The following is a 15977-nucleotide window of genomic DNA, read 5'->3' on the forward strand; positions in this document are numbered from 1 at the left end:
AGACACTACACACAAATGCTCCACCTCCTCTCTTCTCTCCCTCCCTCTATTCATCTTACACCCCCCTCCCGCCATACATCCCTCCCTCCCCCCTCCCAACCCTCCCATCACCCAAGCCCCTCTCTTCCCCACTCAAGCCCCTGTGTGGCTGAGCAAGTTGGAGTGCGCGCCTGCCTCGCTGGCGTCCGAGATGTAACAAAACCGGAGCGAATTCGTAACGCGACGCACACGCGCTCAGCGAAGCAGCAGCCGCATCCTCCGCACGCGACGCGGACTCACGCACGGATCTATAAATAGGGCGGCACGGCGAAACGACCAACGCAACAAAGAGTGCCAACAGAAAACAAAGGGGGTGAGGTGGGAGGAACAAGAAGCCACGAGTTTGTACGGAAACAACAGAAACACCCCGCGGACAACAAAAGGTGGACGGACGGCGTGCGTGGAAGAGAGGAGAGGAAGAGAGAGAGAGCCGGGACTAAGATATCAACTTGAAGATTCGTACAGATCCCGGGGTGGCATAAACACCAGTTTTACACCACACGCACAGCTCTAATTTGCTGTTTGTTGAGCCACAGGGCTGATCGAGGGGAACGAGGCGGATTTGGTGGTGGTGGGTTTCGCCGAAGCGAAACGTGCCATGGAAGAAGCGAAAGCTGCTGAAACCGCAGCAGCGGCGACAACGTGACGTGGTGCGCATGTGTGCAGCTTGCATGCCGTCGGGCACCTAAAGCAGGGGTGGCCGGGTGGTTGGTTGGTCCGTTTGGAGGAACGTCGGAGGCTCACTTGTTGGCGCGTTGGTTGGGACCGACTGGCTTGTCGAGTCAAACGACGCTGTTCAGGAAGATCGCTTCCCGGAGTTGGGGTCGGAGCCACGTTCGACAAATGACAAATTCGCAACGTTCGTTTGAACGAAGTTGGCAATGCGGTTGTGTTGGCAAGCCAGTCGATAGATGATCAATTTGAAGGTCTGATTGGCACGTTCGCTTTGAGCCTGAATGTTGGATCGTTCGCCGACGCTCACTTATTGGAACCGAGTTGCTCGTTAGCTCGGCTTGTAACGTGATGTTGCTCATTTGTTGGAACCTTTGACCCGACGCTGACTTATTGTTACAAAGTTATAAGGCTCGGCTTGGAACGCTACGATGCAACGTTATTGGAGAGTTCGCTGATTGGAACTGCTCAAAGAGGAGGAAGCAAACCCAATATTCAGACAACGGATAATCATTGAGTTCTGAGCGTCTCGGAAGGCACGGGGAGATGAAAGTGATCGTGTACTTCAAGGGTACCAGTGTGCTGGTGCCATGTGGGGATGGCCACATCCTGGTCAAAGATCTCATCCGACAGGCCGTGACCAGGTACAAGAAAGCTTTCAACAAGGTGAGTCTCTTCAATTGAAGGTTTTCTTTTGCTTGTTGTTACATCAGACCACGAGGTAAATGCTGCAATGACAATTGTAATCGTGTAATTAGTAATGGATGTGTCATCTCAACGTCAATTGTACTTTCAACTAACGATGCTGATGTAATTGTGTTGGACTCCAGAGTCTGCTTTAGATAATCAGGGATTTTTTTACGCTCGCCAGTTAAGGTTGAAAACGTTGGTGCGACGTTTGTGCGACTTGTAAACATATGCGGTGGCGAGATGTTAACTGCATCGCCTGATATACAGAAGCCCATGGGTTCCAAACCCGACCCTGACGCCTGGTGTATATTTGGAGTTTGCATCGTCTCCCCGTGGTTGTGGATTTTTCTCCGGGTCCTCCAGGGTTTTATATTCCATGCGTGTGCATAGTTTTTTCCCCCAACTGGTTTAAAAGTTGCCTGCCGCATGCTCAAACTGGCTGAATTTGGGATGATGTTCGTCTCTGCCCGTGGCTCCTATAACTGTGGGAAATTCCACATTCCGATGACGAGTCTCGTTCTAAGAGAAGCATTATATTGTTGTTCTAGATGATGCTGAAAACATTCTTATTATCGACCCGCGGTGAATGATGGGCTGAAATTATACAGTGGTGTCATTGATTAAGGAAGTGTTTCCGGGCCGTCGCCTATTCAAGGTGGCCAAAGTTGCCCTGCGTATGTCAACGTGGTTGTTACATTGTGTCATTGTGTATGACCATGGAATTACTCTTGTGCTGTGTACAACTTTTAATCACGCAACTGGCACACATTTCCATTATGTGGTGTGTTTTTTTTTCGAACTTGTTGGGGAAGGGTCAAGACTACCTTCCCCTTGAATAACGAACCAACATGCAGCATTTAAAACTTTTTTTTATTTGAATGTATGTTGAACTTCTTTCGCACCGCACGTAGCCAAGCGTGCTAATCGGGGGTAATGTTAGGTGACCGAACAATGTATACGATAGACTGCCTATGACCAGATCGCCCGGAATGCTGAGTTGAGTTGAGCCTAGATGGGTGCTGAGTCACGTGGTGGGCAGCAGTGTCCAAATACAGTAAAAGTCATCGTTGTCCTGCACTCGAATGTTACCGGGCTTCACCAAGCCCGCACTGACCAGCGTGGTCTAACAGACCCTCGTGACCGACACGGCGTGGGGAGGTCCCCTCACTCAGCAGTGGATTGACAAAAGGGTGGTTAGAGCACATGGACACCCGACAGACTGCTCGGTTATACTGTGCCCCTTAAATAGGACTTGTCATAAAATACTGGCAATGCAAATATGCACAGCGAGTGTTGTGTGTGTACATTTGCAACTGTAAGAACATATATTAAAGTCTGACAAAAGGGAAGTGCCCGTACTTCGAATACGCCAAACGTTAATTGCAATGTCATTTAAATCATAACAATAAGTTTGCATTCATAATATAGCAATGTATGCATCATCATCATCAGCCAGGTCTCTCCAATGCGTTGTCAGCCTGAGATTGTAAAATAATCCACCCAGCACCTCCACACAAGCCGATCTCATTGCTCCTTGTCCACTGTGGGAAATAATGACACTTGCATTTATATGGCATTTTCTTAAATGCCTCGGCAACTCAAAGTGCCTTTCATCTCATCTCAAACATTTGAAGGGCACCCCCCCCAGTAGCTGCTGTCACTTTGCGGTGGCACAACGTGATAGATCAGCGCCGGCCTGCAATGAGGTATTATTCTGTCGGCAGAGGGGGGCAAAGGTTATTGCTGTTTGTAATTTAAAATTGAGGAATTTGCAGGTAAAATACTGTATATTTTTTGTTTATTTGCGCTGGAACAAAGACGGCCACTGCATCGCGTGCTTTCAGATGCGCTTCTGCGGCCGACTGGAATGCTCTTCCTTCCGATATTAGGAAGCCACTGGAGCTTTGCATTTTTAAATCTATATTAAAAAAAAAAATTATTTAGAATTGTTTTTGTTTAGTTTATTGTCCTTCTCCCGCACGTCCGATTAGCGCGGTTGGCTACGTACGGTGCGAAAGAAGTTGAACATACATGCATACATACATACTTGTTTCGAATGAAAGTCTATTCATCTGCGACGTCCGCTGTGAAGAACACGGAACTTGTATCTGGTTAATACACCGAACAGTTACAGCTAGGGCGGCTTGCCAGACACACACCACTCAGAAGCTCCTGACATCCCCACGGCCTTCTCACGATCACGTCTCCTGCCGAAGCCCAGTTACTTTTCTCAAGTCACAATTACGTCTTCACCATGTGCTTCGTGTGTTCTTTAATCCTCGTTCCGTCTCGGGTCTAAATCGCAGGCATGCGGCTGGCTATCTTCCCATGCTTCGTCGCGCGCTTTATGAACTTTTATTCCATGCGCTCCACCAGTTGTCTGTTTCTGCGCCATGTGTCGCAGCAGTTAATGCACATTTAAGAAAATGTGTTTTAGAAAAATGACGCATTTATTTTATTGGCTGTGCACTAAATATGATTAGTACTGAATATACATTTACTGTCGAGTCCTACTGCATACCCATTTATCATTCTACCCTGCACAAATATTTTGTATTATAATTCATGACCTTTTACGAGGCTTTCTTTATAGACGATTAATTCTGATAAAAAAAAACCCTTGGCAATATTCATTTTCAAGTTCTCTGGCCAATGGGGTTTGGTCCCATTGCTTAAGTTCCCCCTCCAACCTCTTTAATTCTCACTCCAGACGAGGTCCCAAAGTCACAGCTTGGGGGAAATTATTTGCTGACTGCCGCTGCCAGTGATGCATGAGTAACAAGACAAAACAAATTCGACACATTCGTCAATAATACTGTGGCCTTAAAATAAAAAACTATATATTGTTGGCGATGTTTTGGGTAATGATCCTTCTTCCTAGCACATAAAAAAAATGTATTAGGGTTTTTAATTTGCTTGATAGTTGCTATATATAGAATTGTCCTTATATATAATTAATCTACAGCGTAGCGGGGTGCAATTAGCATGAATGACGCTATATAAAATAATTATCACGTATGTACAGGGTGGTCCGGGTGTCTTGAGACCCCCAATTAATTGACACCGAACATTTGTTTCAGTCTCCCTGCTTATTCATTTCTGTTTTCACACACCCCCCCCCCCTCATTGGTATACACATTTTGTATTAAGTTGTAGAGAATTAAATTTTCTTCATGGTGACCACCCTGTAGATGGACCAGAGAGGTAGAGTGGGCCCTCTTAGTTGCTACGAAAAATGGACCATTGCCCAAAACGTCAAGGGTGGTTGAGGTTGTTCCCTATTGCCATCAACGCCTTGCCATCAACCCCTCGCTCATCCTCGGCAGCATTGTCAGGCGATGCCATCACCGTTTTCAATACGGTAATGCGTGTGTCAGTACTGTACTATTCTCTGCATTGATCCAACCAAAGCTTAACATCAGTGGCAACTGGAATTAGAATTTATCCTGAGTCTCCCCCACCCCCAGGTCAACTCTGGCCACCTCGTGCCTTGTGTAAACAATAGCACTGGAGGAGACAGAAATAACCAGGCCAGGAGCTGGCCACACCACCCCACCCCCACCGTGTACCGTGCCAGCCTGAATAGGTGCTTACTAACCAGACCTGGGGTCATTTAAAAGAACACTTGCGGCAGAATTGTTAGTTGAAATTGCAATAACAATTACGTTGTGATTGCAATTCATTACGAATTACAAAATTACAACTGTAATTGATCCCAGGTTTATTGCTATTAGGTTCAACGGGATGTCCATGTGTGTTTTAAAAGTCATAACCGTTGCTCTAGTACTCCATTATATGTTAAAGTTCCTACCCATAATTCGCCATTGCGAGGGTAATACAGTGAGTGCTGCAGTGTAACGCAAGGCCTGTGCCCTTGTAAAACCACAAGTACAAAGTGCCTTGTGTTATCAGCAGTCAACAGACTAGAGTAGGAGACCTGATAACTGCATCATAGTCTGGTGTTACACATACGCACGACGATACACGTGTATCACGCGGCACTCTTAACAATAATGATAATTTACTACGTCCACTTCTGGATGAAGGCCTCCGTATGCCGTGTCGGTTGTAGGGTGTTGTTTGGCCATACTTCACCATGCTGGTCAGCAGAGGTGTGGACTCGAGTCATGTGACTTGGACTCGAGTCAGACTCGAGTCATAAATTTGATGACTTGCGACTCGACTTGGACTTGCATAACAATGACTTTGTCCCACCTATGAGATGTGGACTCGAGTCATGTGACTTGGACTCGAGTCAGACTCGAGTCATGAATTTGATGACTTGCGACTCGACTTGGACTTGCATAACAATGACTTTGTCCCACCTCTGCTGGTCAGATATCAGCTGCCACTGTTGTTAGCCGTGGCCTGGAATCGAAGTCTTCTCATCGGGCCCACAGCGCAGTGGCGAGACGTTGACTACCTCGCCTGGTATGGAGGAGGGTTGTGGGTTCGATCCAGACCTTGACGCCTACTGTGTATTTGGAGTCTGCGTGTCTCTCCCCGTGTTCGCGTGGATTTTCTACGGGTCCTCTGGTTTTTCCCTTCACATTTAGAATCGACGTGCATTTCGTTTTTGGCTGCTATACATTTCCAGATGACACGCCACTTCGTCGAGCCATCACTTGTCGCCAGGTAGCTCAGTGGGTCTGACCTGGTAAAATAAAAAGTTTGGTTTAGTTTTAGCGTGGTGCACAAATTACTTAATAGCAGTACTGTGATGGGAAATGCACGATTGGTTAACGTTTGTAGGCACTAGCTTGCCAATTACAGATAACATGTTTATATTTAGACTGTGTACAAGCTACGATAGTGTGCATTTAGAAATCTTCATATCAACATTGCACAGTACAACAATGTACTCAGACACTTGTGCATTCTCTATGCCAAACACTCAGTTATGGAACTCACCAGATATCCTAAAGCAGGACCCTGTCGAAAAGAGTCTTGGGACTTAAAGTGAGGCATTTCCTGGATAAGTGAAAAGCCATTATTTGTTATTCCAGTATTTATGAGAAGTATTAAACTCAAGCCTGTGTTAGTTTCTGGACGTCTGTGCAAAAAAAAAGCTTTTTAGCTCATCGGATTCCTCCAGCATCAATACAGATTCTGATTCTTCCTCCTGGACGAAAGTAATGAAAGTGGCTACAGTGTAGTTTTAAGCCTAAAAAGAAACAAATTTCAATTATCCAAAAGGCCCAGTCTCTTTGTAACAACGTTAAGTGAAAATCTGCTGTACTGTACACCTTGCTGTAACATTGCAGTACATGGAGTATATACCATATGCAGGCTTTCCGGTGTTTTAACTGTTAAGAACCATAATCGGTGTAGCGTGTTCGATTGAGGCACACACCTTCTCTGGAGGTGGCAACACGTTTATTAACACTAATAACAGCGCACCGTAACAGAATGACCTAGACTGCAGGGGTGGAAACCTTTCATCTGCCAAGGTCCATTTGGATATTTATAACACAATTCGCGGGCCATACAAAATTGTCAACTAAAAAATGAGCCTGTTATATTTGGTCAAACATTTAATTAACTCACCCCTAATGTGATGGCTCGAACTGTTTCTCTTTGACGAGGCGTGTGATGTTAGCTGGTATTGAGTGTTGCTGCTACTCGCAACTGCTTTTCCAGATTTGCTCCGAGATTTATTGAATTTCGAGTCCCGCCTGCGGTTGCCTTGGCAGGGTCAGACCAAATGATTTCACAGGCCTTGTACGACCCGCGGGCCGGACGTTCCCCACCCCTGGCCTGGAGGGTGGTGACCACCCGGCTAACGATCTACACACTTCTATCGGAGACTACGATCGGACCAGACAGCCACGTGCTGCCTGGCCGATGAATTTGATGACCGGAGACGAGGCCCCCCAAAAGGTTTCCAGCTCTCCAACGATTCCTGGCCACGAACAGCCACGGTCGCTCCCCGGACCCCGCCTTATATCCACTCCGGCGTGGCCCCGCCCTCCCCTTGGCCACGCCCCTCCCATTAGCCACGCCCCCTCCCATTGGCCACGCCCCTCCCCTTGGCCACGCCCCTCTTCCTCCCGAGTGCGACACGTACAGCCCCCCCCTGACCCTGGTACTGATTCTCTAAGCGATATATTTAATGACGCTACATAGGCATGAGCGGGGGACATGGCATAGGAAGAGATGATCTCTGACGCTCATGAATGATGAATACGTGCCAGTGAAGGGGGATGGCATCTGCCCAAGAGGTTACGACTTGCGGTGGAGATGGAGTGATGAAATCAGCTCTTGGGCAGGTGCTCTGTGGTTGATTTCAATCGCAGGCGGTGACGGTTTCAAGAAGGGCCTCCATTCAGCAGTGGATTTGATTGATCGTGGCTGCTGCTGCTGATGGTTTGCACAATGCACCGCGTTTAATTAGTCGTCTTAGCGATGGTTTCCTTGGGGACATTTCCTCGGGCATATGCATTCCTAAAAAGCCATGTAACAGCTGGCTTGAGTGGAACAAGAACGACACTTGTATTAATTGAATCAATAACACTGTACTGTAGTGTTCTAATAAAAAAAAATCCTCCTGTCGGATTTTAAAAGTTCGTTTTTTTTTTGAGCGCAGCATTCGTTTGCGGGCCAGTGTTTGTGTTTGAGAATGTTTGCCAGCCCTGAGCGTAAATGTTAACCTGTGTTTGTTTATAGCCACGTGTTCAGAAATCCAGAGAGGCTCCCAATCAATCACCGTATTCCCCGTAGTAGAAGATACTCCGGAAAGTAAGACGCACCCTGAACTTTTGCCCGGTGTCGATTAAAAGATAAACAAATCTTATCGCATTTGTGAGACCTTTTTTTTTCCAGTATCAAAGTATGAAAAATAAGTGCTCAACTCGAAGCAAACGCTCTGATGCTTGCATTTTTTTGGATTGTTCATCTTTTGGCGTTCTCTGGTCTGACACCGGTGAGACCGGGCCACCAAGAAGGCTGTCTCTGGTGTAGGCCAATCAGTATCAAAGACAATGCCATATAATTATCACAGCGTGTTTGCATGTTTTTCCACAAGTACGTGTGGCTAATGAAGACTTGATCCCTTGCAAAAGGTATCCATTTGGTGTTTGAACATCTGAACACCTATTTTATTGCCAGAATGTGTAGAACCTAGTCACATTTTTATTCAATCTGTTCACACACACAGAGTAAAAGTTTGCACCCCAAACTTTAGCTTTCAGATTCAGGGAAAATAAAAGTGCGTAATAATCTCGAGAATACGGTAGTGGGTAAGGATCCCGTGCACTGCTTAGACCAGGGGTCGGCAACCTACGGCTCCGGAGCCGCATGCGGCTCTTTACGGGCTGCTTCTTGACGATATGTACGTGTACATAGATGCATTGCGGCTCTTGAAATACTGAATTTTGTACCGAATTGGAAAGAAATGGCTCTTCTTGTTATTTTGGTTGCCGACCCCTGGCTTAGACTATCGGGGCCGTTGCTGCTGGCGAGCACCTATTAAGGGCAGCAAGGGAGAGAGTTTGGTGGTGAGGTTAACAGCAAGCAGCACTCCGAGGTGCCCAGCATGTCTCCCCGAGGATGATGTTCATGACCACACGCACCACGTGCTCATTGTTAGCGGTCGCATATTGTGTGATTCCCATACCCTGGTTCAGATGCAAATTTATTCTTCTGGTGAAGGGTGTCTCGGTGAGGAATTGAACCTGGGAAAAAATGTAACTGGAACTGAAAATAATTTGTCCGAGAAATAGTTTTTTACTTGGTTATATTGAACGGTCAGAAATCCAATCGCGTCATGAAGCCCTGCCTCTCGAACACAAAGCAGTGAAATTTGTCCTAAATTTACATTTACCAACCATAAGAGTTTTACCATTGAACCTGTATCGCTGAGACCAAAGTGCAGTACAGCACACGAATCGTAATTACACAGCTTTCTTGTCTACAACACACAGCCAGATTCGTGTGCGCTGCACACACACACACACATCTTCTGGTCCAACGATTAAATATAATTGTTACCCAAGTGTTTATTCTCAATTGTTAGCTTAAGCCATCGTAATTAAAAGGGTCTAAACCATTTTCCTCTTTTTACTTTGACGCCACTCGCGGTTTGGATTTCACGTGGAGTGGCACCCCGCCGTTTGATCTCGCACCACGTGTGGAAATCAGCAGACACGCTGGCACACACACGGCGCACATGCGTTTATTTTGTGTGTGTCTATGGGTCTCTGTGTGAGTCTATGGGTCTCTGTGTGAGTCTATGGGTCTCTGTGTCTGTCAATGCATCTCTACGTGTGTCTATGGGTCTATGTGAGTCTACGCTTCTCTGTGTGAGTCTATGGTAAGATGAAAAGAATTAAGTTTTATTTGTATATTTCTAAGTGATTTGTTTACCATTCCTGTCGTGTTTTTGTGTTGTTGTTGTAACGTTCTGACCTGCCCCGACTGGACATCTGTGAAAATAAGCTTTGTAGCTCATCAAAATCCTCCAGTATAAATACATATTCTGATACATACGTGTGTGCATCTGCTGTGTGTAGTCGTAAGGCGCTTTTGCGCTGTAAGGGCGACACAATTTGCCAAGTGACGCACTGATGTTCCGTTGAAGGAGTACGAGAAAGAACTGCTTTTATTTGCATTCCATCTGCCACCCCTCTCCCCCAGTTTTAACCCCGAGAGAATAGCAGATGCGGAGATGGAGCGATGAAATCAGCTCGTGTGCAGCAGCTGGATGGGGATGGATTGTTGCATAGAAAGACTGTGAGAGATGGTGGTGGTGGGGGGAGCCTCGATCTGGCAATGGGAAAGATCATGGCTGATGACTTAGAGCTAAACGTAGGTATGGATCATGGCTAAAGATTTTTTTCTAATACGGAATTGCTTCTCTTTAATGGCACAACTGCCGTTGATTGCTGTGATTTACATATGCAACTTTTATTTTAAAAACAATTCTGTGATTCTCTGAAATCTGTCAGGGGGGATCTTTGTGTTTGACCTATACTTTTATCACCGCTGGTCAGTAAGTCGCTCCCCCAAGACTGGTTGAGACATCACGAGTCGCGATGGTGAACTCGGATCGCCCGAGTTCAATGCGTAGTGCAATGACCCTATTTCAGGAATACCATGCTGAATATATTTATTTTTCCACCCGAAACATAAGCCTCACCGAGTGTTCAAAAGAGAAAGTAGTCCGATACTGCGTCTTAATCAGCGTCGTTCCGCTGACTGCATTCCCCAGTGAACATGCTCGTTCCCTTGTGAACTTGCTCATTAATTAAAGTTCAAAACCCCCGATTAAGAACACTGCAGCATAGTGTATAGTACAGGGTGATGAATGTTGCGAAAACAATGGCTTCCGTATCTTACAGAGGAGAGTGTTCCCAATATATGATGTTCATAGTTAGATCGGCGGGAGACTCAAGGTAAAGGTGCAGCCCTTGAATGTCCGGCACACACCACTGTTGGTGGAAGAGTCCTAAAGAGCCCCTCTAGAAGGTAATTTTGGCTTACTTTTTCATGCTGGCCGGATGCCTGAGAAGAGGCTTCATGGAGAGCCTTTGAACTAAAATGGGTTTTTTTCTTCCATAAATGTCCCTTTTGTTTTAGTTGTGGTATCTAAAATGGATTATTCGGTTTGTAAACAAACACTGTACAGCAGGTGTATAACATTGGAAAGACGCCCCGTTGTTACATTTGGCTACTAGAAGCACCGCACGGTTATACATCTACTTTCGTAGTTTTAAATCCCCAGGGCCGTAGCAGGTGAGCGCGCGCGCCGCTGTGCCATCAACTCGATGCGTCCGCGTTGACTGCGAGCGCGGAGCCCTTCCTCCCCTTGCCGGCGTGAGTGTCTCCGATTTGAGCAACGGGGCCAATCAAAGTGACCGCACGCTTCATTTCGGTTTGTAGTTTGTTGGGAATTTCAGACCCTCGCAGCGATCGATTTTTGTTTTTAGTGTGGGCCAAAAACTCACGGAAGGTTTGCCCGTGCTGCTGGCTATAGAGTGCTCGCCGCCTGATAATTTTTCCGCATGTTAATGGCCCCAGTCTTCCCTCTGTAATGTTTAAAATCAGTAAAATTTGGTCATTTAAGCTGTCGATGCAGTAATAAATCAAGCAGTGCCTTCGGTTTGCCCAGGAGAGCATCGTCTAGTTGCTGGCTAAGTACGGTGCGAAAGAAGTTCAACATACATATGGGTCATGCATTAGGATGTTTGGCCAATTCCACGAATGAGTGTTTGGCTTCGTGTGGAAGAAAATCGGAGTATCCAGAGAAAACCCCCCGTGCATGCGAGAGGGCATCGCGCTCAAAAGTTCTGCGAATATGGATTCAATCTGTTGCTGTATTGCCATCTCCTGACCACCAACACATCCAACGCTACAACAGCTCGTATTGCCAGGCAGCCTTCCATCCAAGAACTAATCAGGCCTTCTGAGATTCGACGAGGTCAGGTGCGCATTCCGTGGGGATTTCGTCGCAGGCTGACAGCGCTGTGCTTCTATATGGCCTTGCCTCTTCTAGTCTCAGCCGCTTCTCTCAGACCACCCACAGTTAGCTGCAGGGGCAGTTCCACAAATTAGGAAACCTACCGGTCCACGTTGCTAATAAGGTCATTTTTAAAGTTATTACTTTTTTCAGAAAATACCGCTTATTTGTTGAACACAAACCGATGGGTTGATGCATGCATGGGACTGAACGGCACCATCACCATCTCAGCATGGATGAGTACGTCTGGCACCTCCGTGATATTTGATGGGATTTTTAGTTTTTCCCCTTCTTGAGAAAGGTAGACAAATTGATTCTGAATCGCAGTCTTCATTGGTGGACGCACGATGTCCAAGCAAAAAGCCGCTTCGTGGTTATACCAACAATTACCCAGCTTTTTTACGTTTCTGAAATGTACTCCAATATCGTGGGAATGCCCTTTGGTAATTTGAATACGACCTTAACCCGAGAAAATACAGTGGCATAGTTCTGGGTGAGGATGGTGAGATTGTAGGTGGTGATTATGGTTTTTTTTCTTCACATACCTGGCTCCCTGGGGGAGGTATGGTCTTTGTCTGTCTCTGTGACTGTATTTCTCTGTCTCTCTGTGTGTATCTGTGTATATCTCCTTGTCTGACTGTTTCTGTGACTCTGTCTCCCTGCATTTTCCTCTGTGTCTGTCTCTGTGTTTGTCTCTCTTCGTGTCTATGTTTATGTGTTTGTCGCTCTCTCTGTTTCCTATTTTGTTTGTACTGTATTGGGTAAAAACTGGCATCTTAAAAAGATGCCAGTTTTTACCCTCTGCATATTTGATCTGTTTTTATGCCCCGTGATTTTATGGAAATTTAGACATGGGGGCAAAACGGATGACCGGCCAATAAGAAACAAAACACCACCACCAAAATAAAGTTATTTATCGGACATACATGGTGAAAAACCCCCCATAAATGTGGAGTCGGTAATTTAATGCGCCCCCCTCCCAAAGGCAGAGCTTTCTTAGAAGCGTCGGCTTGTCCTTGTATGGTCACCCAGTAGAAGCGGCCAATTTTCACTTTTGGATAAATCACGACGGGGCAGGATGCAGCCTGTTTACCTAACCACTTTTTTTTGCGAGCCAATGCAGACGTTCCATAATGATGATGATGCCACATGGAGGAGTAGCGACACATTTTACCATCGGATGTTAGATTTCGATACCCAGTGAGGTGCTTTGGGAGATGCGAGATGAGCTGAAGCTCACTTGTTTCTGGGGAACGAGTGGACAGTGGTTTCCTCAGATGTTCCATTGTTTGAAGGTGTTCACCGCATATGCGCCGTCGAGTGTCCCCAAGTCTCTGTTTGCGTATAAGGTATCGGAAGGGTGCACGTAACCCTCTTCTCATATCTTTCCAACACAGTCATAGGTTTTTCCAGCATGGGGCACGCGCCATTGCCAGCAGTCAATTGACCACGGCTCTCGGTATGGCCTCGACTGTAGCCCTGGCGAGGTCCTCCTCTAGCCACACGTGTCAGGGTTTTTAGAGTAGCCCCACTAACACGTGTTGACTTATGACCTGCTTACTCCCGTTCTCAGTGAGTGGGTGGGTGAGTGGGTGGGTGGCTGGATAGCTGGGTGTTGTGGGTGGGTGGTTGAGTGGGTGGGTGGTTGAGTGGGTGGGTGGGTGGTTGAGTGGGTGAGTGGGTGAGGGGGGTGGGTGAGAGGGTGGGTGAGTGGGTGGGTGGTTGAGGGGGTTTGCTATCGTAGCCCCACTTCCGTATGTTAGCCCTTGAGCTGCTGTCTCCCGTTCAAAGGCAATTTAAATGTCTGCAGGTCAACCGATCGTTCTCCGTTCTCCGTGCCTGTGGCAGGGCGTTCAGCAACGTCGATGGGCTTTTTGATGTCCTCGTTTCGTGCGTCGAGCCGTGTGATGTTCTGATGCGGTTCATGGCTGTCGTCAAGGGTCAGATGTGTATTGTAGTGGCAAGGCTTGCTTGACGATGCAGGTAGATTTCACTGTATGTGCTCATTCGTAGCAGAGTGATATCGTGGATTTAAATTCCAACAACGGTCAATAATTTCTGTGGTCAGATATAACATGGAGAATTTAGTTTTCCACTGGTGGATCTGAATATTCTTTCAAATCTGATCTTGGTTTATGACTGAAAGTGTCCAGTGATTATATTTAATATATCAATATCATCATCGTTGTCATCATTTAATCGCCACCTTCACTAGAGTCATGTCATCATAAATATGATGATCGTGATCATCCATGATCATCATCATTCTCATCACATCATCACCACCTTTTTGCACGCCCATCAGCGTCATCACCATCGTCGTCGTCGCATCCTTAATCTCGGGTTCCTGTCTCAGGCAGTTCAGTGCAGGAAGGAAGAGAAACTCACAGATTCTGGCAAGTTGCAACCAGCGCAGGCACTTCTCAACATTCTTCGGTCAGGACGCGGAGAGTCAATCCTCCCCCCCTCCCGTTGCTCGCGATGTCGCCACGAGAGGCACCGCATCTGCAAGTGAAGGCGCACTCCGTTTGAAGGGACAACGCGAGCGTTGCTCGGATCTGAACCCGCGACCCCTTGAGCCCAAGAGACGAGCGCTGCGACCAACCGGGTCGCTCATCAGCGCAACGGGATGGTGTTGTGTGCCCGTATTGCCCGTTACTGTAGCGTGAATGGTGCAGTGTGTGACTGTGGCTGTGGGATTGCACAGCTGGGCCTATTGTGGTGCGGAGTTAGGGGGAGGTTGGGGGGACAGGAGGGGTGGGTGGGGAGCAGCGAGGGAATTGAGGGGTGGTCGTGTTTGGGTTGCATGAAAGGTCAAGCGTTAGCGCTGCTGCTTGTTCCTTATGTGGGCCTCAAAGCAGTCGGCAGTGTGTAGAGAGAGAGGGTTTCCGGCCATCATTCCCAAGACCGGCTGGCGTGATGATAATGATGATGACGATGGCACGGCAAGCACAATTTAACATCTATGACGTTGATATCCTCCACAACTTTGGCACCGCGATCAAGGGAATGTTAATGCGGTAGCTCGTAAATGTAAACGTTTGCCAATGGTTACTCTGTTCTGTAAAGCGTGCATTTACATTTGCTATCATCGCACACATCCCACTAACAAGTGCTGTGGTCAGGCTACATTGCATATGCTGGATTATTGTAATTACTATAAGTTATATATTTTTAAAGAGTTCTACCGAAGGAGACAATTACATGGTACGTCACGTAACTACATAACAGTATAAGCTGGGTATTACCACGGTTCTAGATGAAGCAACACATCCTTACATGACACTGGTGGGTGGAAGGCAAAGATCAACCTTGTGATGCAAGCACACACTTCTGATATAAGCACACCTCGCCTTGCTCCCAAATAAAACAAACCTCATGCAGCTCCTCCTCTGTGTCCTGTGGCAGGGCAGCATTCATGGCAAAGGCGCCCGAGGGGTTTTTAAACTCGTGTTGCTGTTCCTATGAATCGATTGTTCAAATTGTTAAGTTTGTTTTAAATGAGAGCTCGACAACGATGCGGCGAGTCCACCTCGAGTTGTGTTGGTGCCGCGGCGCCGTTAATGAAAAAGTGTAAATATTCATCGCTTTCCCCCCCATCCCCGGGCAGTTGAATGCAGTGGGGTAGTGTGGCAGGCATGGGCCCTGGCAGACAGAATTAAATGGGGGCCTGGCAAGTCCAATTTCTACCCCCCCCCTCTCTTCATAGCCTGGCACCGGGGCCCCTCCGGCCCGTGTTACACCAGTGCAGGTGCACCTGCTGTTCAATCGTGTGCATTGCCATCGATGGAGACCATCAGACTCGCGTGGAGACCCACTGACTCTCATAGAGACCCACAGACTCGTATGCAGACCTACTGACTCGCGTGGAGACCCATTGACTCTCATTGAGACCGACAGACTCGTACCGACTCATGTGGAGACCCACTGACTCTTATAGAGACCCACAGACTCGTATGGAGACCTACTGACTCGCGTGGAAACCCATTGACTCTCATAGAGACCCACAGAATCGTATGGAGACCTACTGACTCGCGTGGAGACCCATTGACTCTCATTGAGACCGACAGACTCGAACCGACTCATGTGGAGACCCACTGACTCTTATAGAGACCCACAG

General features: G+C 47.1%; 1 protein-coding gene across 1 annotated transcript in view; it reads left to right on the top strand.

The window, feature by feature from the left end:
* The window catches only part of LOC144729098 (partitioning defective 3 homolog B-like), a 98691-nt gene continuing 82714 nt past the window's right edge, over window positions 1-15977 (top strand). The window contains 1 exon segment of the mRNA XM_078609013.1: window positions 1-1377. Within this exon segment, the coding sequence (XP_078465139.1) occupies window positions 1258-1377 (120 nt within the window). The 5' untranslated portion in view covers window positions 1-1257.

This window comes from Lampetra planeri, chromosome 31, assembly GCF_965212315.1.
Source record: "Lampetra planeri chromosome 31, kcLamPlan1.2.h2, whole genome shotgun sequence".
In the NCBI taxonomy this organism is placed as follows: Eukaryota; Metazoa; Chordata; class Hyperoartia; order Petromyzontiformes; family Petromyzontidae; genus Lampetra; species Lampetra planeri.